The sequence below is a fragment of the Camarhynchus parvulus genome, chromosome 1A (assembly GCF_901933205.1).
Source record: "Camarhynchus parvulus chromosome 1A, STF_HiC, whole genome shotgun sequence".
Lineage (NCBI taxonomy): Eukaryota > Metazoa > Chordata > Aves > Passeriformes > Thraupidae > Camarhynchus > Camarhynchus parvulus.
Window position 1 is genome coordinate 51101292 of NC_044586.1, and position 18740 is coordinate 51120031.

The following is an 18740-nucleotide window of genomic DNA, read 5'->3' on the forward strand; positions in this document are numbered from 1 at the left end:
TTGTACACTTTTCAATGCTTTTTCACCTGCATCAAAAGGAAAAGTGTTGACATAAACCCAAATCACTTGTTTATAGAGCTATGCAAAAAGTTATGAAGGCTACTAAAAGGGACATCCATTCTATCAAAAGGCCAACTGGAAATAGCAACAGCTGCAAACTAATTATTTTCACAACTAAGTCTTGAATCTTATGAAAATTTATGGTTTCAACCAATTAAGAAAACTAGTTAAATACAAACATTTAAAAACCAACATGCTTTAAGCTCCTTTTAAAAAAATAAACAGAATATCTCACACTGAAAGAGATCCATAAGGACCACGGGGGTCTAACTCTCTGCTCCTCACAGGATTACTTAAAACTACACAATACGACTCAGTGCATCATCCAGATGCCCCTTGAACTCTGACAGACTTGGTACTTTCCCTGGGAAGCCTGTTCCAGTGACTACTACCCTCCCAGTGAGGAGTCTTTTCCCACTGTCCAGTTTAAACCTCCCCTGATGCAGTTTCCTTCCATGTCCTTGTGTCCTGTCACTGGTACTCCGAGAGACCAGCACCCCACCCGAAAGTGTGGGCTATGATGAGGTCACACCTCAGCGTTCTTTTCTCCAAGCCGAACGACCTCAGCTGCTCCTCCTAAGTCACACCCTTGAGACCTTTCACCGTCTTGCTCAGCCTCCACTAGACTCACTATAATGGTTTAATGAAGGTCTTGTATTGAGGCCTCTGAAAGCGCACACAGGATTGTGAGGCTGTCCCAGTGCAGAGCCGAGCAGACAATCCGCCCCTCACCCACCAGCGATGCTGTCTGCGCCTGATGCACCCCAGCAGGACATGACCGGCCCTCCCGGCTGCCAGGGCACTGCTCCTACTCCTCACCCCATACTCTCCGCAGCAAGAGGATCCTGTCCTACCCAGGAAAAGGCAAAAAAAAGTACTTCCAGGAAAACTTCCACATGTTCTGAAGTCAAAATGATGCCTTATCATCTCAATCTCCTCCTTACATCCTTTCCTAAGGAAACAGGGCTGCACTCAGCCCCAGGTACGTGGGGGACGACCACGCCTCACGGCTCAGAAACTGCGCCACAAACCCACAACAGGCCCGGAATTCTTACCAGAGGTCTCCCATCTCTCATCTTCACCATCTGCGCGTCTCCAGAAGTAGGAGACCGCCCTAGAAAGGAGAGAGAGCATCCCGGAGCGCCTTAGCGAGGAGCCGGAGCCCCAGGACAGCCTCAGAAGCCGCACCGCGAGCCCAGCCGGGGCGCGACGCCGCCCTGCAGCCACCTCGAGCCCGCGCTGCTGCCGCGGCCAATGGCGATGCTCGCTCCGGGTCACGCGGCAGAGCCATGTGCCTCGGGGGCGACCGCGGGGCCGCGCAGGGGCAGCCCCGGCGCCGGGAAGGGCCCCTGGGCCGCCCTCAGGGCGAGGGACTGCGCTCTGCCGGGGATCAGCCGGCGGCGCTTGAGGGAGCGGGAAAGGTGGAGGCGCAGGAGGCTACCACGGAAGAGCTTAAAGGAAGAGGGTGTGTGCAGTTTGCTGGGGCAGCTGTACGAAATTAAGTTCGTAGTGTATGACAGCGTTCCTGCGATGGGACGCCCGAACCAGGGAGAACCCACGGACAGACGGTGACCTCCTCTGAGCTGAGAGCTCTCCGTGGCTCTGGGAATACGACGGGCACGGAGTCCCTTCAGTGTGGGGAAACACTGGGTTTGGGAGAGTATGCACGTGGCACATTGGTGGATTGTGATGCTCTCAGTAGCAGCCAGTTTCAAAATGATAGAATAAACTCTAGAACATGGTAAACTTGCCTAACAGGAAAAAAAAAAAAAGGTGCTTTTGACTTAATATCGTTAATAAAGGAGCTGCTGTAGTGCCTGAGGAAATACGATTTTACTGACTTGTTTACTATCTCTGTAGTTCCTGGAGAACTATCTCAGTAGTTCTAGAGAGTTACTGTCTCTGTAGTTCTGTGCTTACTATCCGTGTAGTTACTATCTCTGTATTTTTTACCAGTTCTCTTCACACAGTGCACTTCAGATATCTTGTATAAGGCCTCTTTGCGTTTTGTTCAACAAATGCTGTTTCACAAAGCAAAGTTTTTTGAGTTGAACTCAACATCCCAGTAGTTTAAATAGGAGCTGCCATATAAAGCTGTTACAGGAGATTGAGCAGAGCAGTGTGTAATTTTTTGTAGAAATCACAAAATACACTGCCTAAGTTGTGTGACTAAAGCAGCAGTCTTTGTGTAAAATTCCTATGCATGCTTTAGAATTAGGAGGAATCTCTTTGTACACCACATTTGTACCTTATCTAGTATTAGAAAGTCTTAGTCAACGACTTGGGTTCTGATCATGCACAAAAAAGAGGCTTTTTCTGCAATCAGGAACATGAGATGAAGGGAACCTAAAATAAGGGCCCCAGAAAATTTTTAGAGTAGAAGCTGAACAGCTGAACTTTGAAGTTTTAGTGTTTTTTGTTCACGCTGATGCCAAGTGCAGAGGATGCATTAATTATGCAATGAACCTCTGTGCAAAAGGGAAATGGGAAATACTGAGAAGTACACAGGAAAGGGGGTAGGAGGAATTTCACAATAACCTGAGAAAACACTGTATAACCATGCTTGAGAAAGGGAACTTTCAGGTACAATACTGGCTGAAATACTTGGAACTGTGAACAAGTTGTTCTAGGGTTTGAACCCTACTCTGGTCAGTGGTGCAGGACTTTATAAATTCTTTTTATTCAAAAAGATTAGATCAAGTAAATACCTGACTATCTCACCAATTTTGTGTAAAAAATAAACAAAACAAAACAAAACAAACCCCCACAAACCTTCTCCCTAAACTGATCAAAAGGGTTAAAATATGATTGTGTTTTGTGTCTATGGTAATTTGTGTCAATTGGTTCCTAGTATTCACTGAAAAAGCTGTCAGATAAGCAATACCCATTTTCCATTAAACCATGGTCTTTGGAAAGTTACTGATAATGGAAATAGTTGTGCAGTGTTTCTTCCATGAGCAGAGGAACAGTAGGGCTTAATTACTTCAGAAAGTTCTGCTTAACTGTACAATCTTTTTTTCCCCTCTTTTCTAGCACAGTTTACAGATGTGTCTATTGCTGTGTATAGTGTACTAATTCCCCTGTTTAAATCTATTAAAACAACTGTAACATTTTAATATTCTTTCAGTATTGGCTGACATTATGAAAAAATGAAAATCTACAGTCTGTACAAACTGAGAAGTTGTGCTGTTCAGAAGTTTTTCTAGCATACTTTGAAGGTGATGCCCTTCAGAATACTGAAGATTTAATTGTGTCTTGGTTACAAGAGTGTTTAAAGTTTAGACAAAAGACCCTGTCATTGCTGTAGCTGTCAAGGTGCCAACATCTTCAAGATAAAAACGTCCTTTTTTTCCCCCTTTTCATTGCTTAATAAGCAGGAGGACTGGGTCCAATGTACGCTGGCCATTGCATGTCACTGCTGCCTGCTGGGCTGAAAATATGTTGTTTAGTCATCTGGGTGCTCTGTAAGTGCGAATGACGGCACGATTGAAATGTGCCAGGTTTGTCTGAGCACTCCAAAAGGCTGGGGTTAGTGGAAAAAGACAGAGAAGTGTCCTGCAGTGAAAATAATAATCTTGATAGATTAATAACCTAAATTTTGAGCTTTCCATCTTGCTGAGATACTGTAATACTTGAATTTCTTTCTGTAGTTTTTTTTTGCCTAGGAGAATATTGCATTGTAAGTGCATTTTGCTCTTTTGAAACAAGAGCTCATTTGTTAGATATTGTGATCACTGGGTATTATGATAGCCAAAAGTGGAAAAGTGGGGAAACTTTTATTTAAGATGCTAAGTAAGGGGTAGTACTCAAATAAAAAAGGGACATGAAACTTTTAATTTGTTGGTCTGATTTGGAAGCAGCCCTACGAGATGTAGTACAGTCATTTTCTAGTGTGTTCTCTTAATTAAAATTCAGGAGGCATTTTCCTGTTCCCTGGCTTAACTGAAGTTCTTGCTGTGCTTTTGTTCCATATCTGAATAGATGTTGTTGAAAGCCAAAGTGTAAGGGAGAACTTTTCAAAGCCGGCATGACTCACTGAACGGTGAGAATATCACAAAGTGTACAGGCAGCTGTGTTCACAGGGCTGTTTGAAACTGACAGTTCACTTTTCAGTGGAAGGTAAGCACCAAGGTTTTTAGCTGTTGAAAAATCTACAGTAACTTAATTCTAATAGAAGATGCTCCTTGTGGTATTTTAAGAGATTGGGAAGCAGTGAGGTGAACAAAAAAGGATGAAGTGAACAAGAGAAATGGTTGATACTGAGTAAATTAGAAACAGTTTGCTGTAGCTGAGTTATTGTGGGTATGTGTGTTCATGGGACTCGTAGAGAAGTCTGTCATTTTAGATAGCTGATAAAAAGTGTTGAAATCAAATGGAATTTATATTGAAACCTGTTTGATTTTCTTTGCTGTCCTAGAGTTGAGAAAGAAAACAGCTTTGGTTATAGAGGTATGCACTAACTAAACACCTCTAAAGCTGGTTCTTAGATCTTGAAATAGAAATTTACTGAGGTATCATAGATACACAAACTTTAAATATGTTGGTACTTTTACTATGTCATTATGAACTGTGGCCGTAGGATGAAATTTAGTTAAGGTGCGCAAGTAAGTTGTTAGAAAGTTTACATATTTTGAGATGTAAATACATCCAGTAGCTAAACATTGTGTTTATTCATTTTGTCTTGAGTGCAAAAAAACCTAGTTGAACACTGATTTTGGTATGTGAAGGATCTAAATTATTTTTTTCTCTTTCTTTGTAACTTGCATTATTATTATTTAATTGCCTTTTTGAAGTGTTATGACCAGGGAAGAAGGTTACAGAGAAGAATTTAGCTATGACAGGATGCCAACTTTGGAGCGGGGAAAACAAGAGAATGGAAATTATATACCAGATATCAAATCCAGTGACCTTCAGCTGTCAAAGAGGCTGCATCCTTGCTTTAGTTACAAAACGTGGATATTTTCTTTGCTGATGGGAGTAAGTACTTTAAATTATAGCAAATTTAAAAATACAGGCCTTAGTGCCCAGTTCTTAGTGCCTAGTGCTCTGTTCTGTTTGACATCATTTGAAGACTAAGAATTTCATCACTGATAGTATTGAAAAGAAATCTTTGTGAAAATAGAAACATATTTAGCAATTTTGGAATGTAGACTGCTGGTATTCTTTGACTATTTTTTTACTAATCAGAGGTGGTGTATGAAGGCTTATTTTTATCATTGATATTAATCATACAAGTAGAGAATCAGTTTGGTAGTGGTAAATATCAGCCCATGTGTATGTATAAGCAGTGCCTTTTGGTAGAATATATAAAGTATGCAGATCATATGTATTCTTTTAAAAATACTTCTAACTATTGAATGTACTCTGACTACCATGGTAGCATTTGGCATTAAAAAGATATGTGGTACTTGATTGCCACATTAATCTATCAGGGTTCAATAGCCACATAATTATTTGGTATAATCATTAACGTGGTGAGGTATATACTTGTGCTTCTTACACAAACAACACAGTGATTTGAATTTTTGTGTTTGCTGCTAGAATGACAGGATACTCATCTTGCATGTACATCATATGCTTCTCCATGTTCTGAGCCAAGTTAATTAAACTTCATTATAGCAATTAGAATTTGATCTTTTCTTTTTCTGTCAGCTTGTGTGTTTTGAAGTGTACTTTTTATTAAGAACTAAGATTGTCTCACTGTTAATATGGTAATTGCTTGTTTATGCACAGTGAATAAAAGTATTGCCTTATTTTTGTGGAAGCAGCTGAGCATTTTTTCTTTTCTGACAAACTGCAAGGCTTGGATTTCCTTTCAGATGTACAGTCACATGAAAAGAGAGCAAAAGATGTGCTGGCTTTATTTGCATTAAATTTTCTCACACTTAATTGTCCAAAAGAACGACTGTCTGTAATTTACTGAGTAATTGTAAATTTTTGGAGATGATAATGTTTAATGATCATTTGCTGAAGTCATATTATCAAGAAGAATGAATTTCATGGAAAAATGAAAATGCAATTTTATTAATAAACTCTTAGATTAAATTCCAATTAGATTTTTCTTCCAAGTGTTTAGTCTCTATCCACCCTTCTGAAAGACAGTGTCCAGAAGAGAAAGTCTGTATGCTGAGCAATGTAAGTCACTGTGAACAGAACCATCTACTTCAGGGAGCAGTTGCCAACTGTACAGTGACATCAAAGTGGCTGATGGGCTGGTTTTGTGCAGAAACAATTTGATGAGCATCAAGCACAATTTCAACTCGTGGTTCCATAGACTGTTCTACCAGTCTTCCAAAATTCTCTGTGTGTGTGTTTATACATGCACATATGCTTTCTTTATTTTCTGTCTTTTTTTTGGCAAAGACTCTCTAAAGACCCCCAATAATTTTCTAACATGAAAAAAATAACCAAATGAAACAAAAGAGCAGTTCTATCTCTTACCTTTCCCAGCCCCTTCAAAGAAATGCCTACTCAGAGGAATGACAAGGAAAACCAAAATAATGTTAGTAGAAGACACTGATGGCTTATTGCAGAGTGTGTAACTGGGGTAGTTATGAAATAAACTTATTAAGGTAAGAGGAGCAGTTGAACATTTTTGGATGTGCTGCTGAAAGAAAGCAGGAAGAGAAGTTGGAGGGATGTAGGAATATAGTGGAAGAAACTTAATTAATGTATCCCAATACTATTTTTACTGCTGTGTTCTAGTTGGCAATTGCCCAGCTGCCCATATGCATAATGAATGTGGGTGGACTCAAGCAGGGAATGCAAAGTAGAGATATACTGAGGTTTCTGAAACATTTTTACCACTAAACACTGCACTTACCTTTTGACTTATATTGAGGTATTTGCCAAGTCAGGACAAAAATCTTGATTTAAGCATGAACATTGTTCATTATTAGGTCTTGGTAACTGGCAAAATATCTTCAGAAGTCAGCATATTTTGATATTTTTCTTCAAATTTATTCACACAAAAAGTGCATTCTTTTAAGTAGCTCAGTTTGAAAGGGGTTGGTTACTGATTTATGTCTGACTAGTTATTTTTTTAAACAGTTTTATTCATATAAATTTATTTTATTTGTTGCTTTGCAGACTTGCCTCCTTATTACTTCTGGATTTTCACTATATCTGGGAAATATTTTTCCATCTGAAATGGATTATTTACGTTGTGCAGCAGGTTCAGTAAGCATTCTTAATTATTTGCTGTGGCTGTTTGACAGCAAATGCAATAGTAAATAATTTTTGTGGGTTTGTGTGTGTGTCTTTTACTGTGTCTTTTCTACTGCTTTTCTTCATGGAAGATTTAATTATATTTAGCGGTTCATTAAATGGCTTTTCATTACATGGTTAAAGGAATAACTGTTGTCATAAAGACAACTGGGTTTGTGTTACCATTGTTGTTAATCAGCTCACCACTGGCATGCAAGATCAATCTGCTGAGCAGTTTTTCCATGCTTGATTCTAAGAAAATTTTTGTTGCTATGTATTTGGAAAGTTTTCTGGCTATATGCTATCAAAATGTATTTCATATTACATCTCAAAGTCTTAATTTTTCAGTTTATTTTGCCATAATATCCAAGTACTGAAGCAGACTAAAATTCTCTTGAATATTATTATTTTGTTAGTAAAATAATGCATTAAAGTAAAATAATATGCATTAAAGATGGCTGACATTTTCCAGAGCCCAATATTTTTTTCTATACTTTGAGGGGTGCATATACATGTTTACTGTATTATATGTACTTAGTTTGAGCTTTAGATATTAATAAGTCTCATTTACTTGCTTTGTTTATGGATGTATTCTGTCATTGTTATTTTCTCAACTTGACTTATATATTTGTTTTTAAGTTAGGTGCAAGATCACTTGAAACAAACAAGTCCCAGGAGTTGCTCTGTGAATGAGTTGTCACTTGGGTTTCCACCAAAGGTGTTAAAGTTGGAGGAGTTTAATTCAGTCTCCTCACAGATACCTTATTCCCTGCAATGTTGATGTAGTTACTGAGATGTCTTTCTCTGCCCCTGATCTTGACTCTTTGAACTTCATGTTTGAAAATTTCCAAAGACCTGGTAGATCTTTGGCTGCAGCAGGTTATCACATTGGCTTTGAAGGTGTGTGTGTTTAGTGTCTGTATGTGAGGAGGGTGTTGGAGCTCCTGCTGCAGATGGTGATGTTGCTGCAGGCAGAAGAGCCTAGAGAGATGTGGATCCAGCTGGCCACCAAGTGTCTCGTTTAGCCTGAAGCTGAGTTGCTCTCTAGACTGTCATCATCTGGACTAGTACTTGCATTCAGTTGCCTAAACATAGTCCTGTAGTGTTCTAGGAACTCCTGTGTATCCAGGACATAGAAGAATGTTTTAATTATGTTCAGTAAAGGTCATTTAGGTGTTGAGGAAGTGCTGCCAAGAATTTTACATATCAGTAATAATCTCTTTATAGTGTTCCATTGTTAAGCTGTTAGGGTTCAGGTGTGTGGGAAGAGAATTAGAAATGTGGCATTTATTGCATGATTCATTATTTAACATAAGAACAATTTTATTATCATTTTAATAGCCATTTGTGTAAAATAGAGTTGGATCTGTAATGGAGCTATGTATGTTGTGGTGGGGAACAGTGAAGGGATAGAGAAATTACTTTGTGAGACTTTTTATTTGTGCATGACTTTTCCATTTATCTATGTCCTCAAGTAGGGAAACATAGTTCCCAGTGAGCCAAAAACACATCCCAGGCACAATTCTCCAAGTGTGTCTTGACTCAGCAGATTTTCACAAGGTTCTTCAGAACTGTTTCGAGATTGGGAAAATTTTAGCTTACTCATTGAGGATGATGTCTGTCTAAAGAATGTGCAGGCCCAGTTTGGGAGTAGCACTGTTTTCTCCTGCTTAAGGATCTCAGGCCTTCTAGAGTTAATTTAAACTAATGAAGGCATGAAATACCTTGTGAAAGACTTTCTTTCTTTTACTCATCACATTATGCTGGGTAGTTAGTTAAAACTAAGGGATATGGAAGGTATATTTAAACTTCTTGTAATTCTCAGACACTGACTGTGATTAATGAGTTCAGTCAAATGAAACTTTTTCTTCAGAGTTTCTGATCTTCTGTTTGTCTAAGTGTACTGAATATGAATTCAGACACATAAAATACATCTATAGAAGTATATATAAAATTCATTGTGCAGAAGATCCCACTAGTCTTTTTTTTTAATTTTCCCAGTGTATTCCTTCAGCAGTTGTGAGCTTTGCTATAGCAAGGAATAAAATTAATGTGGTAAGTATGAAACTTTATTGTCAATTTTGTTTATCTCTCTATATATCTATATCTATCTATATAATCTATCTCTGTATATCTGTACATGTGTTCATATTCTCCCGTGTTTAAAACAAGAGAAAAAAACCCATTCTGAAACTGTTTTTCAGATACCAAATTTTCAGATTCTCTTTGTCTCCACATTTGCTGTTACAACAACGTGTTTAGTTTGGTTTGGATGCAAACTTGTCCTCAATCCATCAGCTATAAATGTAAGTTACTAAAATAATTACTAATTGTGATACATTTATCTTTGTTAAAAAACAAGGTGGGGAGGACATTACGTGCCTGGAGATCACATGTCATTACTGTACTGCCAATATCCCAGTATTCCTGCTTGGTCTGTGAGGAGAGATCATACAGCAGTGACCTTACATTTCTCTTTGCCCAATGTTAGTTACCTGCAATAATATTCATAAGAATCTAATCTATTTACTCTTACTCTTTCAATTTTTGTTATTTACTTCTTGTACCTAGGACTAAGTGAGAGGGTCCATCAGTTTAGTTACAGTGCTTCTGGACTCAAACTTGTGCATCTACTTGGCGCTGCACTGCCAAGTGTGACATGTGGCCTTGCCAGCTCATATCAGTATTAGTGCTGTGTCAAAACATGTCTAAATCATGGGAATTTTTAATCTGGATTAATTTGTTCTGCAGGCCACACATTTGAACTGAACTTCTTCTTTTGCCTAACAAGTCCTGTATTCTTCATTGTAGCACGTTTTCTAGAAGTTTCTCAATGACATTTATCACTGTTTGCGGAGTTAGTACAACTGTACAGTCTGTTGGGTACAGCAAAGCACATAGTTTCAATTATCATTTCCTAAGCAAAAGTGAATTTCAGCGTCCAAAAAAGTGTCCTAAATCTACCACTTACTACTTCTTTCAAAAACATGTGCTGCAAGATACGTGTCACAGAGATGGAGATTTCATCTTAAACAAAGCAGGTCTGACACGATGAAACAATAATTCTGTTCTAAATTGTTGAACAATGGTTTGCTGTAATTGTATAGTTTTGGAATGGTGTCAGTTCTTCCTAGACTTTTGGTCCTTTGCCCCAATGTCCTGACTGACTACCAGATGTTTTTTTGGGCTGCTGATGGAAAAACATGTTGCTTTTGAAAACAAGAAAGGGAGATCCACTCTACCTAACCTGTGTGCCTTGAAATGATTCAGTCCATGTAGTGTAGGTATCTACCTCTTTTCATGAGAATAATAAGGACAAAAAAGTAACAATAAGTATTGCATTCACTTATTTGTCTCTTGAATATGAGCAATGGCAGCATCTATGTTTTTGCAATGTAGTCTGCAAGCATCATGAATCCATGAAGAGTGTTTGTGAATGCTTTGCCAGCACTAAGCAGGGCACAGAACTGGGATCCTTGGTGCAGTTCTTTGGTTTGTGTTTTCATTCAGTGTCCAATATGGTAGCACACAGTTTGGGATTGCAGCCTAGGAGTTGTGACCTGTGGTTGTCCTTCCCCTGAGAATGTTCCATTAGTTGCTGCAGTGTTCTGGGTTCACATAGAAGGACCTGCAAAAAACAAACGTACCCAGCAAACACTCCCTTTTTATAAGCTCCTCTTCTGGAAGGCAGTGATAGAATCTTCAGGCAGAGTATTTCCATAAATGAAGTAAATGTTTCTTAGGTTAGGCATTCTGAGAATAATGTTGTTCTTGAAGTTTGTCAAGAGCTAAGGAAATAGATAACAAAGTATGGAGTCAGTAGATGTGTCTAAATCTGACAGAAACTAGACAACCTGCCTAATCATGCTAGACTCAGCCCCTTCCTTTATTTTTAATATGGAAGACATAACTCATTTGTGTCTGGGATTTTACTGACAGATAAATTTCAACTTGATTCTACTTATTCTGCTGGAAATCTTCATGGCAACTACTGTGATCATTTCAGCTAGGTCTACTGAAGACTGCTGTACAAGAAAGAAAGTAGGTATCCTTAAGGATTGTGCATGTTAAAAAATTCCCCATTTTCTTGTATTACATATGCCGAACATTTATTGGCAACACTAATATATAACTTTGCGTGCTAAAGCTATATTTGAACTATAAATAAAAGTACCGTACTAAACAGTTATTTCTTCTTTTATCTTTTAAAAGTGCAGTGACCCCTCTGCTAAATTACCTGTTGAAAATTATACAGCACAGAGTTCTTTGAATATCTCATGAATGGGCATTGCAAATGTTTTATTTCTATTTTGTAGAATGAAACGTGATGTTTGAAACATTAGAGTACTACAGCTTGTATGTATGCAAACAATACCTTTTTGAAGCCTGATGTAGAGAAAGTATTTGTCTTATATGCCAATTTGGTGGTATCTGCCCAACAACTCTTGGCTTCAGGATTTGGGGCTCTTGATGAAATTTTCTTTATTCACTAGTGCTTTCCTAAACCCCACCCTCATTTTTGTACAACAGTACTTCTTTTAGAATGAAGGAAATAGGATATGCCATGGGAAATACTGGCTGATAAAGTTTTGTAGTGCCCTGTCCTCCTTTGGCTCCTGCTGATCCACATCTGTAAAATCTGAAGGCTCAGGAAGAAAGTATATTTTTTGAAGGTGGAAAAGGGAGACAAGATGAAAATATTTCGTTATTGAATGGTGGCTGTGGAACAGCTAATCTGATACTAATTAATTTGGTTTTAATGTAATCGATGTGGTCTTACCCTGGAAAACACCGTCACTGGGCCAACCAGATATTACATACCACTGTTAGGACCTGTAAGAGGTTGTATAAGATACTGGGAAGAAATGTTTTGCTTTATATATTTTTATAATGATTTTTTTATTCCCCTCTAGAATGCTGCAAACGACAGTGCCATTGTTTTGAGCAATGTCAGCTTTCCTGCTCGAATTCTTAAGTCATACTCAGTAAGAAAAGCATTGTTTCATTAAATCAATTTATTTTTTCACCTTTGTAAGTGCTAAGGTTCTTTAAAGTCAGGAAGAGATCACTGTGGCTAAGAATTGAAAGAATAAAGACAAAAATGAGAAATATATAGTAAAATATTTCCTTTTAGAAGATTGCAAGATAAATCACAGCTGCTTTTTATTATGGGAAGGAGACTACATAATGACTTAAGAATAAATAGTGTAAACTGAACTATTGTTTGAGGGAACTAATAAATGAAAGCATAAATATGTATAATGAAGCTGGTCTTGTTTTCACGTAAGCTAGCTAGTGTTTTGCCATATTTTAGATATGGAAAACATAGACTTTATGCCTAGCTAGTAGCATAAATGCATTTTATTCTTTTCACTGAGGTCCTTTCTATATGCAATTAGGAGCTTTTGTGTTCAAATATGTTATTAATAATTTGTGTGCTCTTATTTGTTTTAGGTAATTGAGGTGATTATTGGAATTTCATCAGTATTTGGTGGAATAATTGCTTTGAATATGGATGTTCTAGTCTCAGGTCCATACCTCTCAGTAACATTCTTTTGGATCTTAGTTGCTGTAAGTAGTGCAAATAGAAGCTACTCTTTTAAAACAATGGCTTTTATTCAAGTTTTTTTTCACTTTTCTCCTCCCCACTGAAGTATTTTTTTGGCTCTAATATTGTTTGGGAGTTGCTGCTTAGCAAATTAGTTAACACTTCAATATACTTAATATATTTATGCAATATTTTTGATCTGTTTTGGTTTGCAATACTTCAGTAAATTGTTCTTATACATTCTCAGTCCTCAATTCAGTAAAACAGAAATGAGTATTAAAACAAGGGTATTTGAAGTGAGGTGTTCTGTCAAAAAAAGTCATAGGTTTTAGAATATTTCAGGCTGCAAAAGAAAAAGTTTAGTTTAGTTTTAGCATGGTAGAATCCTTAGAATATCTTATTTAACCTCTCAGTTTTACCTGTATTAAAAGTCTGAAACTGTGATTGGTAATAACAGCCTGTACCCAGGAGCAGTGGATTCATAAAGGATGTTGTGCCACCCTGCTCGCCACAAAATAACTGATTTGAGAAAGAAGGCAATGACCACTAGGTTTATATATGTGTCTGTAAAATCCCTTTGCATGAAATGGAAAAATTCATAAACAAGCTTTTCAGCATTCAAAAGTCACAAAAGAAAAAAGCAGTGAATAGTGGGAATTACTGTAACTCAATTATAATTTTTGTAATTTTCAAGTCAATAAATCCTTACTTTGTTACACTCTTTTATTTAGTGCTTTCCAAGTGCTATTGCAAGTCATGTAGCTGCTGAATATCCAAGTAAATGTCTGGTAAGTGTGTAAAATTCTTGGACTTTTTAATTAGAGTGGAATAATGCTAAGAAGCTCTGCCTGATAGTGGGCACCAATCAAGTTTGCTCACTTGTTTTTAGCTACTTCTACAAAATGTGACAAATATGTAGCAGAAGTGTTAGCTGGTATCCCTTACAAGAACTCTGATAGGTCCTTTGGAGGCCTCATTTCATCTGTTCTAGAAAAGAATTTGAAGAGTTTGGTTAGTTATTTGGGTTTTTTTTGTTTATTTTGTTCTGTTTTGGTTTTTGGATATTCTGTAGCGATTCTTTGGGAAAAGATACTACTGTAGAAAAATGGCATGCCTCATATGGGATGCAAAGAACTGCTTTCAAGCTTCTGATATGAAGTTCCCTTTTTCTTTCATTATCAGTTGTGGTTTCTGAAAGAAGAAAATTAGGTGTGCAGGCTGTGCTGGACCTAGAACCTATTTTAAACAAATTCTTAATCTTCGTGATTAGCAACAAAAACTAATAGTATTCAGTAGAGTGCATTTATTCCTTGAATGTTCTAGGTGTGTAGTTAAGGCGCCTTAAAATATCTGTTCTAATTAATAGTCATGTGACCATATTTAAGTGAGTAATGAGGCATAACCACAACTGAAGTCAGAATATAATCTTGTAGGGGTGATATTTGAGTGAAACTTAGCTGCTGTTGTATGGCAGTAAATTTGCCTCAGGGCACTCAATTTATTTGCATAAGATTTTTTAGGTTCCAAGTCTGCAATATCTGGTTTTAATTCTCATTGCTTCCTATAAATTGAAGAATAAATGGTGGCTTCTATACTGGCTCTCCAGATTGGGTATCACTTCCTCTGTGATGTGCATCTGGAAGGCACTTGTAAAATTAAAAAAAAAGTCATCATCTGTATTGAATGAAATATGAATTACAAGCCAGCAGTGTTTTGGCTAGGAAACTTAGGTTATACAAAGCTTGCTTCTGTATCTTCATGAAATGTGGATAGCTCTTATTGTTTGTCTTTTATGTATAATCTTACACAGTTTTACACACTTGTTATGCTTGCTTCAAGGAGTCATAGCTCACTAACCAGAGTTAATTTTTTAGATTATTATTTAACATTTATTATCTTATTTTTTAGGTTGAGGTCCTGATTGCCATTAGCAGTGTTACCTCTCCTTTGTTGTTCACTGCTTCTGCATACTTATCCTTCAGTATCATGCAAGTTGTTGACATCTTTAAAAGTTATCCGCCTGCTGTTAAAGTATGTGTTTTTATGCAATTGAAAAATGAACTTCTATATGTTACAGTAGCAAATTAGGGAATATATGAAGACAAGGTACTGCATTATAAATATTGAATGAAATGTTATAGAAATTATTTAAAAACTCTTGTTTGACTTATTATAGAATTGAAAGTATGTTACATCTATTGGCGTCCTGAAATTGTAGTTTTAAAAAGATAGGATTTTATTCTAAAGACACAGTAAAAATAATATACAGTATACTGGACTGCTTGAGACTTTTATAATTTGTAGTATTTAAATTAAAGATTCTAGGTGTCCTTGAAGAGTACATTTTCCTGTTTCTTCGGATGCTTACCAATCATTGGGATTGTAAGCTTACACCTGTATTTATTCAAAGTCTGGATTTGGACAGAGAAGAAAAAGTTAGCAAAGTTTAAAGCATTACAGTATGAAATGTTACCTGTGCATTGCTGAAGAGCTTTCTTGTGCTCTGCTGGCAAAGTGTTTGCCAATCCCTGATGTTCAAAGAACCACTCAGGGGCATGAGACCAATGTCATGAAGAGTCTCCACTAGTCATTAAGTGGTCTTGTAACTTTAGAAGAAAAGAGGGAAAATGTTTAATAAACTGATATCTCAGGGACTGGAAAATCAACTTCTGAGTATGTGATCCTGTTGTAATTCTGGAGGAGTGTACTGTGTTGTTGAACCTCAGGAATGATGACAGCTTACATCCCCTCTTTGAGTAGCTTCTCCTGTCACACATGTTGGAGACAGATGACTACGCTGTCTAGACAGTTGGTGTGGCCCGGCCGAGCATTTCTTACATTCTCACTCTGCTTTGTGTGTGGTTACAAGAGTGGGCTGCTCTGCACAGGACAATGCACTATGGAGCAGGAGGTAACAGCAAGACAGAGAAAAAATGGAAACTTCATTGGCAAGCAGAGCAGTCCTACAGCACCCCAAAAAATAGTAAAGGAAGGCAGGTCCAGCCATAGTAGCCAGGTGCAGTGATTGCCAGGTAAGTCCACAGTACTGAGGCAGATCCAAGGTCATCCAGGAACTCAGGTCAGCAGGGCAAGGTGAGAGCCAGCAAGGCACAGGCCCAGGCCCAAGCACAGCTGTGACATTGCTTAGGTCAGAACCAGCAGTAAGACACTATTTTAGAAGATAGTTTCCTCAATTCTGTTCTGTTTCCAGAGGAAAAGATAATTTGACAGATTAATATTTTCTTAGAAGATATAGATCTTTTCTACTTACAGCAAATTCAGGCACTAAAATTTTGGTTGAAACTTTATGCTGAAATAAACCGTAAATTATAAATTGATTTAAAAAGTCTAGATAGGAATTTTTAAAGTATAGAGATGGGAACATTATCAAATATTTTATTCAAGTAGTTAACAACATATGTCTATTTTCAGCAATCTTATGATGTACTCCTGTTGCTTCTGATGTTGATGCTGCTAATTCAGGCATGCCTTACTATTGGAACTGTAATACAGTGTGTGAATTACAAGACAAAAATGAAACTACAAGATTCAGCATGGACACCATCACAGGTTAAAAAACAGGAATACAGAACAACAGAGGTTTGTAGTTATACCCACTAGAAAATTTGAAAATACCTATTTTAAAATACTTTTTTTTGGTAATATATTGTGGCCTTAAATTTTGATCTTAATTCAGACCACAGTTAAAAGCTGTTCTATGAAACTTATTTTGTAATCAAGAGATAATAATTTCCTGGTTAGATGATAACTGGGCATGACATGGGGCACAGAACTGTACCCCTTAGGCTTTCCTTTGTTGTACAGAGCTAGACCCTGTATCCTTAAAGACTCTCAGAGAGTAACTCATGCTTACTGCACTAGAAGGAGAGTGCTGGATTCAGTCCAGCGCTGGATAGAAAGCACTGGGAGCAAAGACTGAAATCAGTTACCAGCTGCTAATGGAAAGTGGAAGCTTTGGAATTATGTCCCTTCAGGCTGCTGAGAATATTTGGTGTATGTTGTTTATTTGCTGGATCTGTGTCCTGGGACTTAGGTTCTGTATAAAAGATGAAGCACAGCAGCACTTCCACTGCTGCGAGTCATGTCTTGGAGCATGGGTCATGGCATGGCTAAACAGAAATCTACTGGAGATTATTTACAAAAGTAGTCCTGGTTTGTGAGTCACTGAGAAATTAGGCGTGAGTTAAGTGCTAAAAGGAGCACTTTCTCTGCAAAAGCAACACTTTTTTGCTTACCTTTTAGTATTTAAACACATGAATAATGTTATAGGTGAAGTTGCAAGTCCCTTTGGCTTCTCAGAAGTCTGTGTTCTTAGGCAAGATCTTACTTTGCTTGCATGTATGTAGGTAAATCTTGGTTCAGTTGCACCACGGGGGCTGCTTCTGGTTTTGGGGTTAAAGGTTCAGGTGCAAAGGCTTTCAGTCATATTTTAGGAAAAGTCTTGAAAAAATGTCTTAAGTAACATGTTTAAAATGGGAATTTGGCCAAGTTTCTTAGACCCAAATATTTCAAGTATTATACAATTTACACTGTTATATTTTATATCCTAAATATAAACTCTATAATATACAAAACTATACAATTTACAAATGTATGGAATATTTTAATAGCTCTGGCTGTACCTATTCACATTTGCATTCTGGTAGATTTTCTCAGGTATTTATTTGCTTGAACTTCAGTTTTTAATCAAAACATTTTTTCATGTTTGCATTTGTCTTAAATGTGTTTACTTTTAGGTTTCCAATAATACCTTAAAGGATTTTGACAAAGATAAAGCTTGGAAAGCAGTTGTGGTGCAGATGGCTCAGTAGTTTGGATTCTACAAATGCAGCCAACACAGCACAATCCAATAAAATAAATCAACTGTTTGCATGAAGGTTTAAAAACTTCCATTTTTAAACAGCACTATAGTTGCAGCAGTAGGAGCCATGGAATAACACAGTAAATGATGTATCTTTCTAATAATTTTAAAATTTGTTGATAATATTTTTAACACATCTGTCTTTTCTGTTGGTATCTGTAGTCTAGTGTTTAGAAGATACCTTTAGAAAAAGATAATAAGTCACATAGATTTATGCTGATGGCAAAGTAAAATATTGCAATATGTAGTAGGCTTCATATATTTGAGAAGAGATTGTTGTAACTGCAGTTATGCAGTCAGTGTGACTGATAAATGCTTTTGTAAAGTTATGAGTACAAGTCATAATTGATGTTTTTGCTTATACTTCACTTTTGTAGGAGTTGTAAAGTGTTCTGCATCTTATTGCTTTTATATAAATAAAAGTCTTTATTATGTGGAAACTCAAGAATGTGGACTGACATTCTAATCTGAGAGGTGACAACAGAATAGTCTTTCCCATTAAACTTCAATTTCTGGACTATTAAAAGGGGGAGAGGCTTTTTCTTAGTGCGGGGACACACAAGCTGCTAGTCAAAACTAAAACATCCAACAAACAGAAGCAACTGGCCAAATAACAGGAGATAATACTGATATTGAAAGAGGGTTTTTTAATTTTTTATTTTTAGATATATTACTTCTCATTTATTTCTTTTCCTAGCTATTTTTAAAAGCTATGCAACTTAGCTGCCCTGAAACAAGGGACATCCCCCATACAGATGACCTTTTCTTGTAGCTGAACTATGGGTACAATTGGGTAGATTTCAAACTCTATTAGAATTTCCAAGTTAATAGGAATTCTGGGATAACCAGGGTGATAGCTACTGACAAGGTGGTGAGATTATTTTTTTCCTGTTTTTGTTGTTTTATTGTTGAGTTTTGAGAGGTTATAGACTTTGAAGTTCAGTCTTTTTTAATGTGAAATAACTCAGATTGTTTGTTCAGAACATGCTGCAAAGCTTAACTTTGCATTTGAGAAGGGGAAAAAAGAGAGAAGGGTGGTGTAGT

At 37.2% G+C, this 18740-nt stretch overlaps 1 protein-coding gene across 3 annotated transcripts; it reads left to right on the forward strand.

The window, feature by feature from the left end:
* Positions 1 to 4041: 4041 nt before the first annotated feature.
* On the forward strand, positions 4042 to 18141 carry MLC1 (modulator of VRAC current 1). Of its 3 annotated transcripts, none has more exons than XM_030960933.1 (12): positions 4042 to 4179; positions 4854 to 5037; positions 7150 to 7239; positions 9268 to 9321; positions 9471 to 9572; positions 11206 to 11307; positions 12180 to 12251; positions 12721 to 12837; positions 13546 to 13602; positions 14723 to 14845; positions 16247 to 16414; positions 17572 to 18141. In XM_030960933.1, exons 2-12 carry the CDS (start codon positions 4858 to 4860, stop codon positions 17644 to 17646), a joined length of 1140 nt encoding a protein of 379 aa, XP_030816793.1. In that variant the 5' UTR covers positions 4042 to 4179; positions 4854 to 4857; the 3' UTR covers positions 17647 to 18141. The 3 variants fall into 3 exon arrangements, with proteins under 3 accessions (XP_030816793.1, XP_030816795.1, XP_030816794.1); XM_030960934.1 differs by lacking the exon at positions 4042 to 4179 and adding an exon at positions 4275 to 4362; XM_030960935.1 differs by lacking the exon at positions 9268 to 9321 and having other exon boundaries at positions 9486 to 9572.
* Positions 18142 to 18740: the final 599 nt, after the last annotated feature.